At 36.4% G+C, this 25,153-nt stretch overlaps 1 protein-coding gene across 5 annotated transcripts in view; it reads right to left on the bottom strand.

The window, feature by feature from the left end:
* EEA1 (early endosome antigen 1) overlaps nt 1–25,153 on the bottom strand; it is a 92,171-nt gene that overhangs the window by 7,744 nt on the left and 59,274 nt on the right. For all 5 annotated transcript variants that reach the window (XM_033056905.2, XM_033056904.2, XM_033056906.2 and 2 more), the window contains 15 exons: nt 22,515–22,853; nt 18,959–19,108; nt 17,850–17,969; nt 17,420–17,623; nt 16,562–16,762; nt 16,244–16,357; nt 14,872–15,027; nt 13,002–13,141; nt 12,130–12,460; nt 10,592–10,693; nt 9,315–9,509; nt 7,924–8,106; nt 2,663–2,848; nt 2,095–2,226; nt 143–328 (listed from right to left, as the gene is read on the bottom strand). In XM_033056905.2, coding sequence (XP_032912796.1) covers nt 143–328; nt 2,095–2,226; nt 2,663–2,848; nt 7,924–8,106; nt 9,315–9,509; nt 10,592–10,693; nt 12,130–12,460; nt 13,002–13,141; nt 14,872–15,027; nt 16,244–16,357; nt 16,562–16,762; nt 17,420–17,623; nt 17,850–17,969; nt 18,959–19,108; nt 22,515–22,853 — 2,739 coding nt within the window. The remainder of the gene's footprint in view (nt 1–142; nt 329–2,094; nt 2,227–2,662; nt 2,849–7,923; nt 8,107–9,314; nt 9,510–10,591; nt 10,694–12,129; nt 12,461–13,001; nt 13,142–14,871; nt 15,028–16,243; nt 16,358–16,561; nt 16,763–17,419; nt 17,624–17,849; nt 17,970–18,958; nt 19,109–22,514; nt 22,854–25,153) is intronic.

Below are 25,153 nucleotides of genomic sequence, written 5' to 3'. Positions count from 1 at the left end.
ATGCCTCAAAGATTTTTGATCTTGTCATTTAAAAACTCATGTAAAGTGAAACTAAAGTCAACCCATTGCTTCTTTTCTGTCCCTGGAAGAATCCAAAGGCATGTTCACAAAACAACAGTCTCATTCTCTCTAACATACTAACCAGTTTGGCTTCAATTTCATCACATTCTTTCTTCAGCTCCTCTTCTCTCTTTTTCAACTGATCTTTGACAGCTTGATGTTTTTGTTTCTCCTGTTCCAGAGCTGAATTTGCATTATCTATTTTGCCCTGCAGTTCTAATTTCTGTTGAATCAATAGCTGGTTTGCATCCTTGAGATTTGTCACTTCCTGTTAGGATGCAGAGTTCAAAGTTAAAGTAGTAACACTGTATAAATGGATTTAAATTCAAAAATACTGTAACCCTTTCCTAGGAGAGGACAGCAATAATTTTTCGTTTTATCACTGGAAGAAATGATGATTTTATAGAGCAAAGTATCTGTGATTTTCATGATCCAAGATTTTAAACTTATATTATGACCAACATGCAATTTTAAACATAATTTTAATGCATGTTTCTGCTAAAGTAGAGAGGAAGATCTGTTGTATTGTTTTTTACCATTCCTTGAAGAGATGCATCCATCATCATTTTCTAGGTACTGTTCTAAAATCTACTTCACATTGTTCTCTGGTTGCAATAATGAGGTTAAAAACTTCGTAATGACAATGTAAAACTGAATGCTCATGGAAGAAATTTAGTTTCTATTAGTCTTCAATGCATAAAAAATTACACTGTTTTAAGCAAGTGGGATGATATAAATAATGTCCTTACTTGTTCTTCTGTAACTGAATTCAAGTATGATAGTTTAATTTATAGAAATCATCTTTCTTAAAATTACACAGCGAAGCATATAGGTACTAACAGACAAATATGGGTGGACCATTTTCCATAAATCAAAATTCACACTACAAATTAAAACCAAACCAAGTGAAAAGAACATATCCTCAGAACATGAGGACGCTCTACAGATATAGATACATCCATTCCTTGCTAGGACATGGGGAACAGAATTTAAGTCTTTAGGAGACTTTCAGTCTGATTGCTTGTAGGGAGATGAAGAAATTACTACTAAGCTGATAATGGTGTGCACACTTTTTACATCTTTATAAATTTTATTCTTTAGAGTAGAGATTTTAGGAATAACAAGAATTAGAATACCTCTCCCCAAGCACAGAGTGCTCAAGAGAAAAGAAGTACAGACTTACACCCAAAAATTACAGACCATTTTTTCCAAACAGTGGAGAACAAAAGAACAACTGAAGATCATAAGTTATCACGTTACCTTCTTTTTATTAGTGTATATGGAATTGTATTTATAGTTGTGCAACAATTTAAATTAACACATGCAAATATAACTGCTAAGAGTACAGTATGGAAAACACAAACTGCAGTCTTTTAGAAATGTTAGTTTTTATAGAGACTAAAAAACAGAATATGTAGAGTGCAGTAAGAAACAGTTTTACTGAAGACAAATTATTTCATTAAAGCCTCCCAACTTTTACCCTTTAGAGAGCTCAGCTGATTGTTATGATTTTGAAGATAGTTTGTCTTTTATGAGGCTCCTGACATTTGCCTTTTATGAGGCTTCCCCAACTGTGACTTTTTAACACATTTTAAGAAACAACACTAGGGGACTTTCAACTCTACCATGCATCCTTGAGGAGTCCCAGATGTGCTTACAAAATCTGGAAAACTTCACCATCATGACTCTTTTGGACAGCTTTTCATTACAGAATAGTCAAGCAGGGGTCTGCAGAGTGAATTTAGAGTGGAACTGAAGGAAAGCCAGGACATACAACCCATCCTGAAGCTAAGACAAGTTATGCAGCCCACCTGGCTCACTAGGCCCTGGTGCTCAAGGATTATCATCAGCCAAGATATCATTGCTGAGGAATCTCAATAAAATCTGGGCTTTGGTTCCCTTACCTAATAATACCAATATTTACAGTAACCATCTTTGCAAAGCCATTCCACCTAACATCTACTGAGTAGGCATGTATTTCTCATCAGATAAGCAAACACATGAAGAAAAAAACCTTAGTTTGTCTCAATGTACCTTCTCAAATTCTTGCTTGCAGGCTCTAAGATCTTCACCCAGCTTGGCACTTTCCTTTTCAAGTCTACTCCTTATTTCCTGGAGTTCTGCCGTTTTATATTTTTCATTAGCCAAATCTTTTTCCTTCAAAATCTTGAAGAGAAATAGAAGTGCTAGAAAAAATAACTCTTCCAAGTTCACAAAATAAAAAACCCAACCAATCAAAAAACATCCAGGGCCCAAAAAATACTTGGTGGCTTTCTAATTATGCGGAAACAACTGCCATAAATGTATCCACAGTTTGTAATGCAATTAGCAGCATGACTGCAGTTTTAGATTTAAAACTAATCATGTTTTCCCACCTGTCTAGCCACAGACCTGTTGAGAACAAACTAACAGCATACTCTGAACTAAATTCACTACAACTGTCACTTTAAGTCTTTTCAGCAGAGGTTCAGTAAAACTATCACTGTTATGCACTACAACAGTGTAATGCTCTCAAATTAGGGACATAACAGAAAATAATAAAGGGTGCCTGCATAGGGTGAAATCTCCCATTTAGAGATTTCAAAAGGCAAGAGGCATTTACCCTGTCATTCTGAAGATCTTGTAGCATTTTGGTCTTCTCACCCAGCTGCTGTTCTTTCTTTGATGCATCCTGCTCCAGTGTAGACTTAGCTTTCTTCAGTTCTTGAATCTGTTGATTATTGGAGGCAATTCGATTCCTGCTGGAAACTAATTCTTCTTGAGCCAGAGCAAGTTTTTCTTCTGTGGACTAATTATAAAGAGAGTTCTGCAAGTTATCTGTCAGTACAAAAGTTTCAGATACTAAACAGCCACTCAAACATTTTCCAAGTAGAAAAACTGCTATCTAGAGTGCCGCATTTAGCTTCGAATGTTGAGAGAGCATAATTACAGAAACTTCTCATTTACAAGGTTACCTAAGTAAAAAGAAACTATGCCAGCCTCATTTCCAGGAAAAAACTTTACTGTACATATTCCAGCTTACATCCTTACACAGACAAAGGGTGAAAACATGCAGAAGGGCAGAGAACAAAAGATAACTGACAAAAAGAATACACTTGAATTTGCTCTCACAAATTGATTTTATTATCTAGGCAAAACTGTTCTATAACTCTAGACTGCTGTTACTTAAGAGGCAGTAAAGCTATACTTTGAAGATGTCAAAAATAATTCGATATTCTTTTTTACCAATGATTTAATAAAATTAGTGCTAGGACAGCTGTAAAATTTTTTTAAATTCTGAAATGAAATGCATAAGATAAAAATGCTAATATTAGGATAAAATGTTTCAGTTTCTGCTGCATAAGCATTGTAAACACTAAATTTAAACTTTCATTCAAAATCCACAGATGATACTTTATTTGCTTCTAATTTCGCTAGAAAAAGAACTTTGATTTATCTCTCTGAAACAGGTCACAAAACCCCAAGAAACAATCCAAAACTTGCACCCAAAGCCAAAGCTCATTCTGTTGGCTCACAGCAAAGTCAAACTTTGGGGTCTTTTTAAGTTAATATCCTAAAGGTTTTTTAAACCTTCTAGCCTAGATAAAGACTAGTTCCAATTGAAATCAACAAGAAAAAAATAACCAAACAGAAAAAAAACAATCAAACTCATCCTCCACTTCTCAAAAATATTGGTATTTTATGGAAATTTTTGATTCTATGATACAGGTGGTGAGGCGAGATTTATCATTAGTAATGACATTATAGCCTTCAGTGCAGCAGTAAGGATTTAAATTCTTTCAAGACAAACTCAATTCTTTTTGAAGTTCTTGCTTAAATATTAATCAAACCTCTTGTCGAAGGTTAGTTGTTTTAAAAGGAACTATAAGCAGAATTTTCACTTCATTCAATTATGCATATGCTTTAGTCACTTCCATGTTGATTTAAAAGCTAATTCATTTCTGATGCCTCATGACCCTCCTTTGTAATATCTAAAGTATTTTGCTTGTAGAGTCAGACTTAATTTGAAACAGTAGTGATGGAACATTGCTGATTCAACAGCAGTTTCAAAAATCCCCACGACTCTCAAAAAGTTCACATCAGATTTTAAAACTAATTTTCAGACAAATTACTTTACTTGCTTTCTGAGATATTAGAGTATACTACTTAATACTTTGAAAGGTGTTGACTCAGAATATTTAAAAAAAAAGACAGGAGGCACTTTTGCAGTTTCAAGGTTTCAATAGGGTGAGTATTTCAGAAACCAAAATTATCTCCCTCTGTTCCATTGTGTGCAGTGGAATACCATAATTTCCTACACTGAGGAACGATAGAAAGTCTAGCATCATCATATAACATCTTCACAGGAAAACCCAACAGTCTCTGAAGTTTTAGAAAGAAACATGGTAAAGCCACAACTTTTATTCAAATTTGTTTCCAGTAGAGGAAACGTGGTTACATTAAATTTGGTAGCACCAGAGGATGAAATTTGATGAAGTGGATAGTGACACCCACACACAGTGGGGACTTCTCTCTCAACCCACGCCTCAAAGTGTCCACACTTTATCTCACTGCATCTATACCAAGGCTGAGACAAGAAACAGGTACAGAACAAAAGAGGCCAATCAGTACTTATTTGTGTAAATATAGCGAAATGGTAGGTTGACTGGTACAGAGTTTACAAAAATAAAAATAATGAAAAATTACAGTTTTATTCACTACAGCTTGGGCTGTGCCAGTGCAAATCATAGTGCCAGCATCACAACTGGTCCTAGTAGGTAGGACCTAGATTCATTCTACCTACTTGAAGTGCACAAACAAGCATTTGAGTCTGTGTGCTCCCTGATCCAGTCCACAAGATGCTAACCTGATCTCTCTCCACTCTCTAAGAAAGAGTTTGACTGACTGTATGCAGCTTAGGCTCCTGACTTACTGAGGTCTGGCAAGTATGATTTTTGTTCCAGAACATTCACTGAATATATGCTGACAGCAATGCCAACGTTGGAGACAAAGAAACATTCTTTTGAAAACACAGAAGAAACCAGGACTGACTACTAAAAGCACAAATTCCAAAACTCAAGAATATTTGGCAGAGCTCAGGAGATCAGATTTACAGAAAGTATTCTTGCACTAAGTCAAAATCAAGGCAAAAATAACAGTTAGTACTGTTATTTTTATTAACTCTTCTATTTAAAAAAAGACTTTTTCACACACAAAAAAGTGTGAATATATACACACACACAAACAGATATTTGTACAAATATGTGTGTGCATACACAAAGATTATTTAGTGATATTCTATTTTATCAAAAATCACAGCTTTAACAAGCATTCAAGTCCTACGCTATTTCTTTTTTTAGTCACAAAGTCATAAACGTGTATGAAAGTTAGACATTTTTAAACCAAAGTAAGTTTGCAGCAAATAGTATCCATAAAATTATAACTACATTCTCACTTCAGCTTTTTTTATTTTATTTTTTTTTATTTTTTTTTATTACAACACTTCTCCAGTTCCCTGCGCAGGACTGAGGTTTGCAGAGCCACCTGCTCGGGAGCTGTGCGGACCCAGGAGCTGGGGCTGCCCGGTGCCGATGGCACTGCGGGGCGCAGCGCTCTATCCCCAGCTGCCAAACTGCCCCGAAGCGATCGCTCCCTTTCCAAGGCTCACCTCCGCCTCCCAGCAGAGCCGAGCCAGCGATGTTCCCGAGAGATGCCAGCAGATGGTGCTCTGTGCACGGCCCAGCTCCTGTCATGCCCTCCCAGGCACCAGCCCAGCCTACGCATGGCACCCACCAGCCTTTCGGGATCCATCCCCACGCCCAGAACCTCGGCCCCGGCAGCAGGACGGTGTCCCACCACGGGAGGATGGTCAAGTTTTCCCTTTGAAAGCTACCACTGCTAGGATGTCACGATATGGCCTTGGCCATGCCTGTTCTGGGCAATGCTGGGCTCCTGACAGTGCTGACTCAACGCAGCTCTGCAGGAGTTCACATCTCTGCTAAAAAACCTGCACTGAAAAACACCCAAGCTGACTCTACATACAGACAAGTTTTGAAAACTTCTACCACTGCCTATTAAGAAGATTAAGGGCAATCTAGAGCTCAGCATGCCCATCAGCTTTGGTTCCAAACTTCAGTCAAAACACACAGCTCTGGCTCAAATGAGCTACTTTTAAAAAGTAACTTGCCCAAGACAAAGCATAATGCAGACAACTGATTTTGAATAGGCTGTGATATTCTACTATAAAGTTCTTCTGCATTCTGTGGAATTTTGATATTCATCTCTCAAGACTAACATTGTCACTCTGGGCTATCTCAATGTGCTTTTTTTTCTACTGTGGTCTTCTAAAACAAGTTATCACTGCTTTAGTTTAATGTACTGAGGTAGCACAGCCATGATTAAAGTTAAGTTCCCCACCTTTTCCCTCTTCCAAAAAAACAAACAAAAAAAAATACCACAAAAAAATCCCCAAAACAAAACAAAAAACAACGGCATCAATCAGACCTCACTAATCCCAATTAATATATGCTTTTTACAAAATTTCTAAACCAAGCAAACAGCCTCCAAATTGGTACACCACTTCAGTACTTAGCACCCTAATTTCTTCAGGCTCTCTAGGCTCCACAGAAACTTGCATCATAAATCAAGTTACCTGACTGCTCACCTCAAAAATCTTGTTACCCCATTGCCATCATCTTATTTTACCTTTGTGCATAGCGCTCTCCCTCTCTCTCGCTACCATCCCCATCAGGTCTAAATACATGTGAGACACTGTTCTATTTTATACTTGCCAGAACTAAAGGTCATCAAACTGCTTTAATAACAATACTTACAGCTATTTTGCAACAAGTGATACTTTAATGAAAACTATAATAAAAAAAAGACCCAAGTTACTGAACACATCCAAAGCTTCTTCAGGCCACTCCATTACCAAATGGTGATTTAAATGCATTGCAGGAAATAAATTCACAGATGTGTATGTGCAATAGTAACAAACTGAAAGAAAGAATATGCTTAAATCACCACTGCTTCTAATCACACGGAACCTCTCCACAATTTAATGTAGCAATTCAACCATGGTGCACTCAAAGTAAAGCTTCAATAACCTGCAGAAAAACATGGCAGGTAATTTAATACCATAGAGGAGTAGGTCTAATAAAACTGCAGTGGCCTATATGTAAAGGAAGTATTTCTCTGTTTCTTAAAATAACCTGAACCTGGAGTTCAGCCTCAGTGGCAAGGAAGCTGTTCTGGGACTAACTAAAACATTGGCTTAGTACTGACACAAAAGGATCGAAAAACACCTTTGCTGATTGGCTCAACTCCCAGCAATATCTCTGAAGGCACTACACATTACTACAAAACCAGATAACTTTAGTTTAGGAATAGCAAAAATTTCAAGAACTAAATTCTGCAACTAAATCCTGGCACTTGTATTTCAGGTAGCCTACTGTTTCTATTAGTTTGACATCTCTCAACATCTACCATTAGCCAGGAATATCCTAGTTAAATCATCTGGAAGATAGCAGTTACTCACATGCTGGCAGACCTTGTCCTATTTAGCTATGCTATTCAAGTTAGTTGAAAGCTGCAGTACATAACAAGAAAAAGCAACATGAAAAAAATAACTCTTTCATGAATATAAAACCAAATCACCTTTCACTTTGCTGCTGCAGAAATGCAAGGGTATTTCAGGTAAAGTCACAAATATGTTTGCCTTTAAATTAGTTTCAGAATATCCTTCTTAATTAAACAGCACTAAATTGTATATATACCAGATGAGAATTTTTTTTCACTTATACAGTTCTTGCATTGTTTCTTGTTCTTCAAAATGGTTATTAACATCTACTAAGTCACATATCACACTAAAATGACTGCAAGTACCTTAAGGTCTTGCCTGGTTGCCAGCAGCTCAGACTCTTTCCCATAAAGATCCAGCTGCAGCTTCTCCATGTTTTCTTTATGTTTATCATGGGCCTTCTGTAAGTCTGCTAGCTTGCCTTTCTCTGCTTTAAGCTCCTGTGCTGACAAAATAGACTGCTGTTGTAGTTTATTCTCCAGCTCTGCCTGAAACACAAGAATATAACGTTTTAGTTGAAGTTACAGACAGTAAAGTTAGCTTAAGCATTTCAATAAAATGCATTTCTACTGCAAGAAGAGAATTTTGTTCTTCTTATGGACTAACAGTTCAGTAACTTGATATTTGTGATTTTACAGTAGCATTTTATAACTAATTTAACAACAAAATTTAATTCATGACAAAAAACTAAGTGAAACACATCATGACCAAACATTAAAAACTGGAATAATGTTTCCAAGTATGCTGGTTTTGGCTGAGGTAGAATTTTCTTCATAGTAGTTAGCCTGGGGGCTGTGTTTTGGATTTGTGGTGGGAACAGTGTTGATGTAACAGGGATGTTTTAGCTGCTGCTTAGCAGTGCTCACACAGAGCCAAGGCCTTTCCTTCTCACACCACACCACCAGCAAGAAATCTGGAGGTGCATAAGAATTTGGAGAAGGCACAGCCAGGACAGCTGATCCCACTGACCAAAGGGATATTCCATACCATATGACATCAGCATATGGAGCTGGCAGAAGAAGAAAGGGGAGGGAGTTTGGAGTGATGGTGTTTGTTTTCCCAAGTCACTGAGCAGCTCTGTGGTGCTGAGCTGATTGCTGGGTTAAACCACAACACCAAGACCTAATGTTTCCACAGGCTGTCTAAAGCACAAATATGAACATGTAGCATTGGGCAGCCAAAGCTGGAGCAACATTTAACAGTACATGGCACACAGCACAACATTCCCTAATTTTTTAAGGCATTTGAACTCTTTCCACTATGTTTTATGATTTTCATACTGTCACTCTGATAAATTCTTTTGGTATAATATGAGAAAACTGCCATGGACATTTTAAAACACTTCACAGTTTGTCTAAAAATACTTTCACAAAATTCTACTGCTTTACAAGAAAATGGTAGCTCTTGCTTTGCTCGTGAAGCAAAAAACCCACATTCAATCTAGCTTATTTTATCCCTTTATTAAAATTCAATTCCTATGGAATTCATATTTCAGCACTGGTTCTTTTCATTATTGCTGTTGATGTTGTTTCTATCTCCAACAGCATCTGAAGATCTCACTTCCACATCCTGACCTTATTATTTCCAACAAGACTACAGCAGAGTTTATCACAAAGTTATTGACATAAAAGCTTCGATATTTATCAGAGAAATTTACATTCATTTTCTTATAAGGAGTAAGAAAGGACAGTCTTACCTTTTCTAAAAGGGCAGTTTTTAATTCAGCTTGCAGTGTCTCACTATGTTTTTTCTTCTGCTCAAAAGATTCCTTTAACTCTCTCAGCTTTCCCTGGAGATGTTGCTCACTTTTTTCTTTTTCCTTCAGAAGACCCTGGATTTCCAGCACTTGTGCTCTTGCTGAATCAAGGTCTATAGACAGCTGCTTAGAAATCTATATTCAAAAATATTAAGTAACTGTATATAATTTAAATTCAAATCACTATTTGTCCGTGCTGTTCACATAACCAGACCATCCCACAGTGCTACTGCTGTCTCAGAGCTATGTGGTTGAACACTGGTAAGCAGATTTCAAGAACTACCATAATACATTAAAATAATCTCTTATTCCAATTTTACTACCCAGAGATCAGCAGCAGTCTTTTTTATCCATTCTAAATTAAGATCAGGCAACTTTCCTCACACCAACAGTGATAGGGGTTCTCCTGCTGCCAACTGCAGCAAACACCAAAGCCCATGCTTCTGCACTTTCCACTGAGCACCACAGCACTTCAGCTGAACAAGTGAGGAGCCAGTGAAGTAGCAGCAACAGCCACAGAGCAATTATCATCACACCTGCACATCCCCAAACCTCTTTCAGACAGTGTAAGTGTCCATTACAGTCTATCAAACTATGTCCACTGATCAAATCTTTTCTGATTCCTTTAGGGAACAGAAGATGCCTTGGGTAAAGAAATCCATGAAAGCAAATGTGTCCTTCAGGCTGCCAGCTGCACTGCATGGTCTGAATGCTCATCTTTGAAAAAGAAGTACATTTGGTCCTTATGTAGTCACAAGCAAGTGACTTGCACAAATTTGAAAAAGCAAAGCAATCCTTGAAGGATATCTGAAAATGTCCTGTCAACGACACTGAGAACATACTGAATAAGCCTGAGAATAAAATAGATCGAAGGATATGAAGTAACAACTTTTATTGTATGGAAATACAAAAGAAAATGGGTACACAGTAATACCAAGCCACCGTTTCACTAATGAAAAAAAAGCTGAAGGGCTGAAATCCCCTGCTATGGTATGTGAAGCACAGAAAACTAAGACTAAAACCTGTATTTTAAAGCTACACATTAACCTCTAGGAAAGTTTTAGTATCACCTTATTTCAGTCCCAAAGATAGCTTACAATTTGAGAATTGAAACATCTTTATCTCTCATCAGTCCCAGCAAGTGAGATTGAAAATCAATCTTTTAAACATTTATTATTATTGGTTTTTAGATTTTTGAAAGCAAGCGGACAACTCACCCCCTCCTTTTTCTCCAGTGAGTTTTTCAATTCATTCCTCTCTTTAGCTACAGACTCTGTTTGTATCTGAAGTTGGTGTTTTAATTCTTGGCAAGACTTTTCCTAAAAAACATAAGACAAGGAAATATTTCTGTTAACTTCTAAGACTGTGTATGGAGTATTTTTGCACAAGTTACAAATCCTTAAAAATATTGCTTTCATTTTCAAGGAAAAATCTTACCTTCTCAACTGCAGACATTTTCAGCTCAAAACCTCTCAAAACTTTAAGTGGCAAATCTAAGCCAGACTTTAGATGCCATGTACTAATAAACTGAGCCAAGTGTCAGAGTTTTTCTGATTAGGGATAGTTTGAAGCTGTGGTTGGGACCCCTTTTCCTTCTTAATGAAGTAGTAGGCTCACTGGTCTCCTCAGGATCTAAAATTCCCTCATGTTCTAAAACTCACAAGCAAGTGTATTTGCAGACCTCCATGCATATGCAACCACATGTTAAGCCCAAATACTACACATTTAACTCAGTGGAGAGACTCCAAAAGACTACAGAAACAGAAGCAGAATACTGGTTCTGGACTACTATCTTTAAGTCTAAACTGGGGAGAAAATCCTTCAAGCTTTTAGGAGAAACAAATCTTTAAAAGTAGTAACAAAGAAAAGCAAACAAAAGAGTTTTTCTTCATCAGGTGAATGAGTAAGAGAAAAATGTTCTTTTTAACTAGAAGCAGATTTTTTTTTTAGATCAGAATAAAAGCAGCTCTGAATGGGTTCTGGAAAATGGTGACATGTAAGACAAGAAGAGTATGAGAAAGACACCCTTTGCTGCCACATCTGAGACAAGGGTGTCAGAACAACTGTATTAATATAGTGCCCATTCATACCACCAAGGCAGAAGAGGTAAGAAAAAAGTGTGTTTTAACCCTAGTAATAGTTTACTTTCTTTACCATAATAGATCAAGCACTTGTTACACTGTCACTTTCTGAAATTCAAATAGTTCTAGTACTCCAATAACACTTTAAGCTAGGCATTCCCCAAATGACAGATATGTTACTCCCTCTACCTGCAGTATGCAGATTTCCACTACATCCAGAAAAGTGCACAGGAAGTTGTATACACAAAGACTTCAGAAAGGAAATTAAAATTACCTCAGAAAAATAGCTTCTTAAATGCAACAGCATTTTAGCTAAGGTTCTAGAACTTAGTATTGTTATAATACAGTTGATTTATTTTTTTAAAAGGAGGACATTTTCCATTGTTTCACTGCTTTGTCATCTCCATTTAGTTTCTTCAATATGTTAAAGCATGCAGCAAGAAGAAAGGATCCTGTTATGAGATATGACCGATATTTACTACTGTAAATATCCAGGCAAAAATGTAAGGTGGGAAACATGTATGAACTACTAAAAATCACAGTTTGGTTTTCCTTACAGTAATAAATTTTCATGCATTGTCATCATATGTACACTGTTTTCAAGAAGACAGCACAGTCATTTTATCAGAATGTGTATACACCAAACTTAATGCTGAATTAAAGAATCTACTAACCATTTCTGCCATAACTGCTTTTCCTTTTTTAATTTCTTTTTCTAATTCCTCCTTTCTTTTTTTGAAGGATTCAGAGCTTTTTGAGAGCTTATCTTTGGTATCTGTAAGGTCTTTTAATAGAGTGTCCTTCTCTAATTTCACTTGTTGCAGCTCTGATGTGGCTGCTTGCATTTTACAATCAAGTTCCTTGAGCTGTTTACTTGTATCTTGATTTGATTTCTCAAGGTTTTGTTTGAGACTGGCCTTTTCTGCCTCCTGCTTGGAAATTTGTTGGTTTGCTTGGTCAAGGGCCTCAGATTTCTTCTGCAAATCCAATTGCGCATTAGACATCCTGCAAATACAAAAGGATAAAATGTACTTTTAAAAATTTCTTTTTCACAGGTTCTTTTGTATCCTTAAATGTCTCTATTTTCATCCATGGCCATTACATTTCTTCAGTTAAGATGAAACAGCAACTTCAGAAACTAGTTTTGAGATGACCCTTTCTTCCTCAACCATAATGAACAGAAATTACCCCTTTGCTGCTTATGCATAAATTGCAAATCTGTATCTGAAAATTATTACAGAGCTATGGATATTTAAAGATGGACCTCACTACATCAAATTCTTCTGATATTGTACTGACAACAAGCACAGTGAATAAAATGAAGCAGTGTAGTGAATCACAGCAGTCAGTGATTCCTGTGAGACAACATGGCGGATGGAGTGAAACACAAATGGGACACAACACAACTCTTGTAGCAGAGGGGACACAGCACTTATTTATGACTTTATGAAATCACAGGAGAGAAGCAGAAAATTTCAACTCTAGTCCAAACTGCCCCAGTGTTATGTCTGACTTTGAAAAGTACTGTAACACAGGAAATGCATACGCTTCTCTTGCTGCTTCAAGTTGTTTACTCAGTTCTGCTGTCCGGAGGTCTAATTCTTTAGACTGATGTCGCTGTTGCTGTAACTCCTGAAGAGCTTGGTCTTTACTTGCTCTAGCATCAAGAATGTCACCTTCAAGTTTCTGAGAGAGAAAAATAAAAAGATGGAGCCATCAAAACACAACCAACAAAATAAAAATAGCAATAAAAAGCAAAGCCATCTAGTCTGTGAGTAGCATTAACTGTAGAAAGCAGGCACAACTTTCACTCATCATCTTCCTGTTCCATTACTTTGCAATTGTTTAGTTCCTGCTAATCACTTGCTCCTCCAGACCTGAACTATTTTGGTAAAACATTCTGAAAGCATCTTTAAATTACAGGCCAAGCAGGCATTTTACTGCAAATAGATAAAAAGCTTTACAGCAAAAGCAAAGACACAAACTACATTGGTGAAGAAATTCTGTGTTTGCCTGGAGGAGGTTTTTCTTCTGTTTTTTTCCAAAGCTACTTTTTCACTCACATGGAGTATAAAGAACACAGGAGCCTACAGCAATTGGGCACTGTTTAGAGTCTTCAACATACTGGCTGTTTTACAGGCACTTCTGCTTTCACACAGAGACCATAAAACAAAGCAGCCAAGTTTCTCAAAAAAATTTCCTGAGGGATTTTTTTTTTCTAATTTTTTTAAATGCCACACATTCAAATGGAAAAATCTCTAAGAATGGTGATGGTGCCAAGATTTTACATACAATTGCATTCCTGTTGACAGCATCAACAACCCTGCTCAGTGTCACACTTCAGCTACCAGGAACCTCATAAAATCATACGCAAGCAAGCTCTGTATTTCTCCCAAGCATTTGTGTCTATTGGCTACTTGCGAAACTTCAGCAAAAGAATGAAAACTAAAAACACAAATCAAAGTAGGCAAGGAAAATACAATACCCAGTGTCCAAAATAAGAGATGGAAGAACAAAATAATGATGTTGATAATGAAATGCATGACAGCTTTAATTTTTAATAGCATTGGATTTAAAATTTTGTACACAGAAAACAATTTTTGTTCTCTTTTATAGAGCACAAAAGCTAGGAAAAATACTCAAATGAGTCTGGAGCATAAAGACTACTAACCTCCCTCAGAACAGACAGGCAACACTGCAAAACCAGTTCTGCATTGCTCCCATGATCCCTGTATCCTGTGCTTTTGTGTGTTATGAATTTTGACTACTAAGTATTTTTTTTAAATAGTGAACAAAGGTCAAAGCCCAAATTTTAACACTTTCAAGCATTAGGACTAATCTACATCCTTAACCGAAAATATACCAAAACACCAAAAAGGTCTGCAAACCTTCTGCCAGAACTATGTGGACTTTAAAATAAAATCTGATTTCAGAACTGGAATGCAAAACTCTAAATCAAGTTAAGAGATGAAATAGTGATAAATGAATCTTTCTAAAAAGCCTAATGAAAGGCTTCAGAAAGAAATTAAACCACACAGGCAGTGTTAAGCAGGGCTAGCTAATGTAACACATATTCCCTGCTACTGTTTGTAAAGTGTTTAAGTTCAAACTTGAAAATTCTAATTTTGGGTCATGTTCATGCTCCCTCACAACTGTTTCCAGGTAGCAGAAGCACACACACAGGAAAATTATAGAATAGTGGCACTGTCTTAGGCCTTTCTTCTTCATGTGATATACTAGCATGGAAGGAGAGAACAGGATTAAATGGTGAATCAGGAAACATCAGTGAGAAAGAAAACCCACAAAAGTGATATTGATATAATCCTTCCCCCCTAATTTAAGCACAGCTTTTACCACATGCTACCTAACAGCAGAGATCAGTTTCTTTAAGTCCAGATACTGTGTTCAGTACAAACCTTAAGTTGTGCCTCTAGTTCTTCAGTTTTCTGTTCTAAAGAAAGGCATTTTTCTTTGTACTCCTTAAGACTGGCTTCCAGCTGAGTACAGTATTCCTGCTTGTCATTCAGCTTAGCTGTAACCTGATCCAACTGAGCGCTGACCTTATTTAACTCCTGGGTAAAACAAAAATACAAAGGTTGTTACTTTTTAAATAATTTCAAAAATTACTAACATCGTATATGTTTTAAATGATCTAATGTGTTCAAGTTAAAAAGGAAAAAAATGTTTATTTTTTTATTCTGAGGGGCAGGAAATTTAAAGGGGAAACACATGCACAAATTCCCTCTGTTTCACTGAAAAAATATATTTTAAAGCCTCAATATTCTCTCAAACCTTACAGGTTCTGGGCTAAATGTTAACAAAGGTGTTTCAAGCTGCAAATGAAATAGGAACTGCAGGTAATAAAGGCACTAGATCCTCAAATTACTACAGTAGTAACTAGAAAATAACATTAAAAAACTTAGATAGAATATTTGGTGTCTTTATTTGTCATGAAATCAACCATCAAAGAGGAAAGCTAATAACGTGACAATGCTCAGTTCTCCACATATCAGAGATGATTTCAAAACATTTTGTTCAACACAAAACAAATAAATTCTGCAAGAGACATGAACACATTCACTTAGTGACCACTAGGATGACAGCTACATCAAAGTTCACTGCTCTCCAACCAAGTCGATGCATTTAGTTATTAATTAATTATTTAATGGCTGCAAAAAATTGTGTCCTGGTTAGAGCAAATAATTACATTCCCATTGTACAAAATGGTCCCATATTAACATCTGCTGGATGCTTCCATGAAGACCACAGCAGCATTGATTTTAACTATGCAAAAATTTGATTCAACAGACAGTAAAATGCTTCACTAGGATTAAAACACATTAAAAAAAATCTAATTTTATCACCAGCCTTTTTGAGTTTTTATGCCAGATGGCACACAGAGAATTATTTCTGCACACCATTAGGTGATATGACATTTATCTGAGTCAGCAATAAGAGTTAAGAGTTCTTGCTTGTACTGAGTGTGTTCTACAATCTTTTCTTCGTAGCATACACACAAGAATTGAATACTTCCAGAATACCTAAGGAAAGCTTAGATTCTGAGTGATAACACTACAACAAGGAGCAGATTCCCAAGTAAATTCCTAGCACTGCAAAACATATCTGCTCCAGGGCAGCAAAGTAAATGAGTGCATACCACATGGTTAAAATATTCTAAACAATCATCTCCCAATGCTTATTCATATGTTATTGAGTTTGTAAACAGACTCTTATTAGGCTTTTAAGCAGTTTTTAGGTAACATAGAAACTTTAAGTGTTGCTTAATACCTGTTGTTTATCTTGCAGTGCATTCTGGGCAGTGTCCAGATGGTTCTGTAGATCTGCTCTCTGAGCAGCTTTTGATGCTTCTGCTGAAAGCAGCAATTCAGTCTTTGCTTTTACCTGAAAGACAAATTGTATTTCACTAAAACATCTGTTTTACCATAGCTCATTCTAACTTTTTGATAGTCATCAGTAAGTTTAATAGTAAAATCAGCAGTATTCATGTGTTAATGTATATATCTGCTTGTAGAAAAATCCACCTTTTCAAAAATAGGAAATCAGAACCAGAATTTTTCATCACTGTAAAATACAGAGATTCATTACCTGCACATCAAGTTGTGACACTTTCTCTTTACTTTCATTTAACTGACTGGTTAGTTCAGTGATGTTTGTTTCCAGGGAAAGCACACGATCTTGAGCAGCTCTTAGGTGAGCCTTTTGTTCCTGCACTTGTTCATGCAAATTCTCTTGGGCTTGTTTATGACTTTCTGATTGATTCTTCAGCTTCTCTGTCAGCTGAGTTACCTGCAGTGGGAAAAAAAAAGAATGTGAGAAGCTGGAACAGCATGTCCAAGGAAGTAAAAACTTTGTTTTAGTGTGTCTAATTATGTCTCTGAAGACTCAGTGCTATCACATTTCTTTTCCTGAACTATTACAGTAAAGCTATATTGTACATAACACCAGACTTTAAATAGGTTACCAGCTAAAACAGAAGCAAAAGGGATTTGTCAATTTGGCCTTAATGTAACAGAATCAAAATACTAAGGAGACAATGGATGCAGGTTAAACTGAATTTTGGTGCTGAAAGCAGTAATCAAACCTCTTCTTTAAATGAGTGAAACAAATATATCTATTTATTTATACATAGCTATAACTATATATATAGTTTTTTAAAAGTATACACATACACAAATAGATATATAAGGTTACAAATATTTGTAAGTACATATTACTAGCAGATGTACAAATGAAATATCTAGGAATTCCTTTCCCTATGCTAATAGTATGGAAATAACCAAAACACAAGTCATGTGACTTTTACAGTAAGATCTTTAAAGTAAGTTTTAAAGAAATGGAACAGTATAGAAAACAAGAGCATCATATCTGATGACACAGAAAAAAAAGGGAAACAAGATTCAATAATGCGAATGAATGTAAAGAAACAGACCCCAAAGTTCTTACCTGTATTTGTAATGCATGGTTTTTCTCTTGTAGCTGGTTAAGAACCGCGGTTTCTCCTTCACCAGCTTGAATTTTTGCATATAAATCCTCTCTTTCCTTTTCTAGCAGAGAGATGTTGTCCTTACTTTTTTGAAGCAAAGCCTCAAGATTTTGAATTTTTTGGTCCTTATCTCCAATTTGTCGTAGTACTTGCTCCAGATCATTCTAGACAAGAACATAATAGTGTTTAATTATAAGGACATGAAACTTGGGCCTAATGCATGACATATTGAATAAATTTATAAACACTTTCTGTATATTTTATTCCAGATATGTAAGTTAATTTATTGAAACTAATATAATTCCTGCAAGTCACTTTTAGTATGAAAAATTATTTAGCATAATGAAACCCTATAACCCACTTTCATATGAGGATACATAAGTACATTACCTGGGCTTCTCGTAGTTTTGCTGTTGTATTTTGCTGAAGTGTCTGCTGCTCCTGGTGCTGTTGCTTTGCCTTTTCTAATTGATGTTGCAATTCTGTGGAATTTGCTGCTTTTTCCTTTAGCTAAAAAAAAAACCAAAATCAAATAATACCAAACAAACCAACTAATGATTGGGGAAAAAAGCACAACTCAGTATGCCAGTGTATTCAATGTTCACTCTAACTATAAAAGATTTTAATGTAAGCATTGATATTTAAAAATTTGTATAAAAACAAAAACCTGTAATGCTAGATCAAAATCTAATCAAAGCATTCATTACAATTAATCGGTGAGATTCTATACCACAAGCGAGAACTATAAAACAATTATCAGACGCATGTAATTTAGCTCTCAAATAATCTAAAACATAAGAAATTTTTAGTATGTTTTTTGCAATAGTTGTTAAGATGTAACATAACTGATAATACAGATACTTGTAAAACAACGTTATTATTACTTTTTTCAGCAATTTCAGTAGCAACTGTCAGTCATTATTTTAGTAGCAACTTCAGTTTAGCAGTCTCTCCACTTCTATACTAGTCAAGGCTTTACAAATTAGCTAAATTAGAAAAGTTAAAGCTTTGACAACATACCACTCAGATATTTGGCCAATCCCCCTACAACCAGCAGAAAATCAGCAACATATACAAGATATTGATTAAAACAAATAAAAATTAATAAAACAAATGTTTTCTGCCCATCCACTCCACACTGATTATTAACTATCGATGACCTGCTGTGCCATGTTCATTTTTTCTTCATGTAGTAGTTTATCTTAAAAAACAATCTACACACAAAACTATCCAGATGTGCCTATGTGCACCTAGGTAATGTTTTCATATGACCCTTAGACAAAGCTCATAAGTGCAAAATGCACAACTTTTGTTCATTTGTTAAGCACCACAAACACATGTACATCTGTAAAGACAAGCAGCATCTCAGCAGATCTTAATAATTTTACTGTAAGTCCTTGACAGTACAAGTCAAAAGAAATTTCCATGAGAACAAACTTTATAAACTACAATATCACCAGAACCAGAACAAACTGTAGAATCTGCATAAAAACCCCTACCTGCTCTTCAGCACGAGAAAGTTTTAATTGTAGGTCAGCCACCTGCTGCTCTTTGTCCATCAGTTTCTCACTGGACAGCTGCCTCTGTTCCTTGAGCCGCCCATGCGCTTCCCCTAACTGGCGCTCTGTTTCCAGGAGTTTACTGTGCAACTGCAAAAAAGAGTCAACCATCTTTTCAGTCATTCCTTAGCCAACAGTGATACAGACTCATTTTGTGCAATGTTTATAGTATGTTTTCATAAGCCAGAGTAAAACAAGTCCACGAGCTCCTGAAACACAAACCATGTTTAAAAACAGGATCAACTTCACATGCAAGAACAGATAAAAAAAGAACTTTCAAAAAAGTGGGTCAAAAGCACCCAGAAACATCCTCATTTATCTACAGGAGCCCTTCAAAACAAAAATTAAAAAGATTTAACAGAAACTGCATGATCCTTCAAAGCATAAGGACTATCATGTAAAATAGTGATGCTTTGAGCCATCTTGGCTTATCCAGTTCACCAGCTGCCTCCTGTACATCCAGTGGCTGAAGCACCCTGCCTTTACCTGCTCCACTGCCTCCCACAACATACTGTTCCTCTCTGCTAGAATATTAAGAGCGTAGCTTTTAGCTTGAGCAGGATACATCAATGGCATTCATTCTCTGCAGAGAAGATATACATGAACAGTGTAGGGTACATAGCAACTTTGATGGCTTACAGTCCAGTACCTTCCAGCAGCAAAGAGCAAGTAGGTGGATGTGCTCTTTCACCTGGACACAAACCTGCTTCAGGATTTTATCAGTCATCAAAAGCAGTACTGCACCATCTTCAAAGTGCCTTTTACAATTCACTGTTCTAAAAAGCTCTTTTCATAAAATAAAATAAGCTTACGCTTAGTGAAACTGCCACTACAGGTCCTGGGTTACCTCCTGCCTACTTCTATATGAACACATTCAAGGACACAACAGCCTTTTAACTCAGTGCAGAGAATGGATCAGACCTTGCAGGACAGCAAGAACTTTTCATAAGTTGTGAGAAAGCTATGAATGAAGCTTCCTCCCCTATGCATTTGTGTCCAAGGCTCTTGAACCATTCCCCTTTAACTCCAGGTCCTCCCCTCAATACCCCTAAACCTTCCTCATGCTTTCCTTAAATCCCTGCTAATATCTATGCAAAAGACAAACCAATTTTATTTTTCACTGCAAGCAATCACTGTTTAACCAACTGGTTGCCCAGCAGAGTAGAAAAAGGAACAGTGATTATGATATCATTATACTTTCCATGCAGGTGTTAAGGGGGAGTGAAGACTCTCTCCTGTTATCTGTTTCCCAGAGAATTTAACATGGAAGAACTTTACACTGAAGAATTGACACTGAGTCCTTTGGGCCATCTGTCAAAATTTAGCTCAAGTTATCAAACAATGCAAAAGTTTAAAAGGTTTGGAGACAGGGAAATAAAAGTATCCATGATTTACCTTCTTAAAAAATCAAGCTAAATTATCTGTCCACAACCACGAAAATCGTAAGTGAAAAGCTGTTTGGTTTGTGGTCGAGATGCTGATTACTAATGGTGACTGTACAGTTAAGAAAGAGGTACGAGAAAAGGGAGGACAGAGTGAGTAAAGAGACCAAAATCTCCCCTCCAGTAATGAAGAACATTTGTCTTTTCTTGCAGGATCACCAAATTATAAATATTTTGTCCTCACTAAAAATACAAACAAGAACTGTAGAAAAAAAATCTATTGAAGAATGGGTGCAACAAGATAAATAGCAACTATTCATGGCTATGCTGATACTGGGAGAAAATACTGGAAAGAGGGAAATCAATAAACAGTATTTTTCACTAGTTACTTTTATTACAGGCATGGTTAAGGATCTTTAGGATGACATTTAAGTAAACAGGACCATAAAATCCAGGATTAACCTATGCTACAGAATGCAAAAAAAAAAAAAAAAAAAGAAAAAATATCTAGATTTTAAAAGATACAATCAAGTGGATTCAAGTTTTCTGAACAGAATTTATTAGCAATTAATATTTCTTCAAAACTGAAGGAGTCCATACTCTCTCATCCATATCCTCCTCCTACTGTCATGCTGGAACCAACACTGTTACTGAAGTTTCTTCCACTAAGATCATTTCTTCCACATCACCCAAATTCTAAAATGTATACACTTAACCAAACATGCACCCATTCAAAAGAATTTTGAGAAGATGACAAGGATTCTTTAAAAATGTGATTTGAATAAACAACTATACACGTACCTCCATGAACAGAATTCATATTCGAAATACAAGCTAATGGACTACATGCATAAAAAAGGTAATTCCAGTAAAGTACCAAGTGAATAAACATGAGAAATGTAGCCTTTTCATTACAATAGTAACTGAACTCTTCCTCACAGAAAGAGAAAGGAAAAGATGTTTATGGTTGGTTTTCTTTAATATCAGGTACAAAGGGGGTTTTTCCTGCACTATTCTTTTACTATACCATTCTAAAACACATCCTGAAGTCTGGTGACTTGTTGAAGATTTCTTGCTTAGATTGTCTTCTTTTCCAACGGTACCACCAGAGAATGTGTCATACCTCTGTTTCCTTTAATAGGAATTAATTCAGCAATGCTTTACTCAGCATCCTCCTTCATTTTCCCACCCTAAAAATCCTTCTTGAAAATGCCCTCTCAGGCAAAAGACAGATTTCAGCTTAACCTCTTGGCTATATTTCTGTTGCTCAGGCAGACTGAGGCAGTTTCACCAAATGCAGATTCCTATGCAGATAACTAATATAATTATCTCCTCTCACCCTGACAAAAGACTGATGAGAGAAGGAAAGACATTCTGGGGATGTAATACACACGTAAACACGGTTTAGCCAAGTTCACAGTTCTTCCTAGGTAAACTCTACACAGAGAGTTTGCAACTTGATCCGATTCAGATTTTACAAAGGGTTGTAACATTCACTTTAAAATAAATAAGCTTTAGCAAGATTAAAATGAAGTATGCCATACTAACAAATAAAGATAAAATTTTTTACATCTTAAGACTGGACATGATTACTGATACACAAATATTTCTCCAGTCTAACACTTTACTCTCAAAAAAAAAAAGATAAACTGAATTCAACCAGCCTCAAGTTTCAAAATGCTCTATGTTATATGAAAGTCCTACTTCTCTAAGTCATTTGACTCACCAGAATAATAGGTTCTAGTGTGGGGAATGTATGCTCTAGGTGCTGATGCAGCTATCAGCAACATACAGAGAAGTTGTCCGGGGAGAAACACTAAGGAAGCAATATCAAGATTTCAAATACCCTGCTTTTTCACGCTAGGTATTCTCTATTATATTAACTACTCCAACTCAAAACAAGTCAAGCACTGTTCTAAAGTAAAACCAAGATTCACTTTTTTCAAATGTCTTACAGGGTAGTAAAATACAAGTGCTGGTTAATTACTCTCCTTCAAATAAGGTAAAGTAAATGCATGTTCATAAGAAATATGTATGTGTAGTTTTTTAAACTTATGAGATGATTTTAAGGAACCATTCAAATAGGATGATGTAGGAAGCTTAAGGAAACTTACCTGACTGAGCTCGCTTTGGAGTTGAAGTCCATGCTGCTCTTTTTCCTCCCTCTGCTGCTGGAGCTGTTTACATTCTGCCTTGAGATGCTGGTACTTTGTCTCTACTTCAGACAACTCTTCTTTAAGTTTCTGGCTTGCTTCTGCCTTCTCACCTAGCTCTGTCTGTAATCTCTGTATCGAGGCTTCAGATGCAGACAGCTTTGCCTGAAGCTGTTGGCAGTCCAGGTCCTTCTGGTGAAAACTTGCCTGCACATTCTTCTTACTCACTGATATTTCGTTGTGTTTTTCTTCCAGCTGGGTGTAGTCCTGTTCTTTCTTCAGCAGCTTCTCAGTCAGACTCTGTGAAGAGAGTTACATAGCAATTCAAGTACATGTCTACTTGCAGTTGTTCAACATATTCAAATTTCTTTCTAAGAGTTGATGCTGAACAGTGAAGAACTTGTTCAAAAACATAATTAAAGAAACTGTTAACCTGTATCTTGTATTACACATGTTGGTTCTGGAGCCCATACAGTACACAGTTTCAACTGGAAATAGTTTTTCATATTCGCACATAAATCCACTTCCTCTTACTGAGAACACCACACAAACTCTATGTCCACATCCTGAAAACTAATTTGTTTTCCCTGAATGTTCAAATTAACTTTATTATAACTGCAATTGCGTGGGGAAAAGTTGAAAAGTTTTCCATGCTAGCTATCTTCTGGGCTACAGGTCCTTACTGGCCTCTGCAAGGCAAGCCAAGCCCCATAATTACTGTGCTTTACAAATGATGAAAAGAGAGTTCATGCTGGTTTCAGAGAACTGATCCTATATACTTATATATACCTCTGTTCTTCTCAGTACAGCTCCTGAAAATATAAGAAACAGCTTTCTTGCCTGAGGTTGTGCATAAGCTTGAAAAACTTCACATCAATACACAGAAATATCTTCCCACATTGCAACTGGATTATAAGTCAATGTTTATATAAAATGTATTATATTCTATATATTCTACACATAATGTATTCTATCATGAATTAATGGCTCCTCCCTGACAGATTTTTCAAGGATGACCAACTGTTCTGACAGTTTATCTTACAAATTTCTCTTATTGGAAGCTAGTCTTACCTTTTCCAATTCTAAGTCCAGCTCCTCCAGGGCCAAATTTCCTTAGCTAGCATATAATCTTTATGGACACCACCTTTCAAAAAGCTGCATAAAGAGATGGCTGTAAACTGCTTTAAGTCACTAAAACTGAAAGAGGAAAAGTAGCTCACTGCCACTTCTCTTCCTATTCCTCAGTGTTTGGCAGTAACCTGACATAGCAGAGGACTCTCAATGTGTGGTTATCTTATCACAGAGCCACAAGGTTGGAAGAGACCTTCAAGATCATTGAGCCCAACCCATGCCCTAACACCTCAATCAAACTATGGCACAGAGTGCCACATCCAGTCTTTTTTTAAACACATGGTGACTCCAGCACCTCCCCCAGCAGACAATTGCAGTACTTTATCACTCTTTCTGTAAAAAACTTTTTCCTAATATCCAACCTGTATCTCCCCTGGTGCACCTTAAGACTGTGTCCTCTTGCTCTGTCAGCTGCTGCCAGGAGAAAGAGACCAACTCCCATCTGACTACAACCACATAGAGAACAAAGGCTGGTTTTACCCTTCCTTTTGCCATTAATATATTTATAAAAACAATTTTTATTATCCTTTAAAAAAGTTGCCAAATTAAGTTTGAACTAAGCTTTGGCCTCCCTAATTTTTTTCCTATGTGCCCTAGCAACCCCCTTAAATACTTCCTTATGCATCAAATGTTTCACTCCACATTGTTAATGAAATACCAACAGATTCAGGAAAGAGCTCTATACTGTACAGCAACACTTCTGCCAAAAGTTTGATTCATTGTTGCTGGTCTGTGGAAAATTACAGCATGACAATTCTTACCTTCTTAGTTCTACACATGATTTAATGAGCCAGAGTCATCCTGCTAAAGGTAGTTTCATTCACCAAATTTTAATTTCACCTTCTTATATTTTTTGCAAATGTTTTCATATTAGATTACATTAAATACACTATGTTTGGTCCCTGTCCTTTCCTATTTTCCAAGGCTGGCAAGGCTCCTGGTAAATGATGTATGTAATGTCCAGTTCATACACAGTGTTACATGCAACATAATGCAGTACACATCTTTGTCCTTGTTTCCTGTCATCCTTTATTTCCATTTTTACCCCCACAACACATGATTTATGATTTCTGAACACAAATACAAAACACAGTAAGCTCAAAGAGCGCTGATAACAGCTCTCAAAGAATATAAGTTGAGAAGTTTCTGGAATTAATTTCCATTTTCTACCATTCATGGTACCACTAAATGGTCAGAAAAAGACGATGAAAGTACAACCCAAAAGCTAAGAAACTGGAAAACCAATAAAGAGAACTAATAATATCTTACAAATTATCATTTTTAGGCAAAGGTATTATTTCCGGGGTACTACTTTTAATGTGTGAGATGGCAATTCTGCTTAATGATAGGTAAGCATAAATTGCAGCAATTAAAAAATTTGCAGTCATAACAACCAAAAGAATTTCAGCAGTGGGATATGATGATCATTAAAATATGGTGCTTGTTTGCACATTAAAATAGTCCAATTG

Source organism: Catharus ustulatus, chromosome 4 (assembly GCF_009819885.2).
Source record: "Catharus ustulatus isolate bCatUst1 chromosome 4, bCatUst1.pri.v2, whole genome shotgun sequence".
Taxonomy (NCBI): Eukaryota; Metazoa; Chordata; class Aves; order Passeriformes; family Turdidae; genus Catharus; species Catharus ustulatus.
Note: the sequence above shows the minus strand (reverse complement) of the source record. Positions and strands in the feature narration are given on the sequence as shown.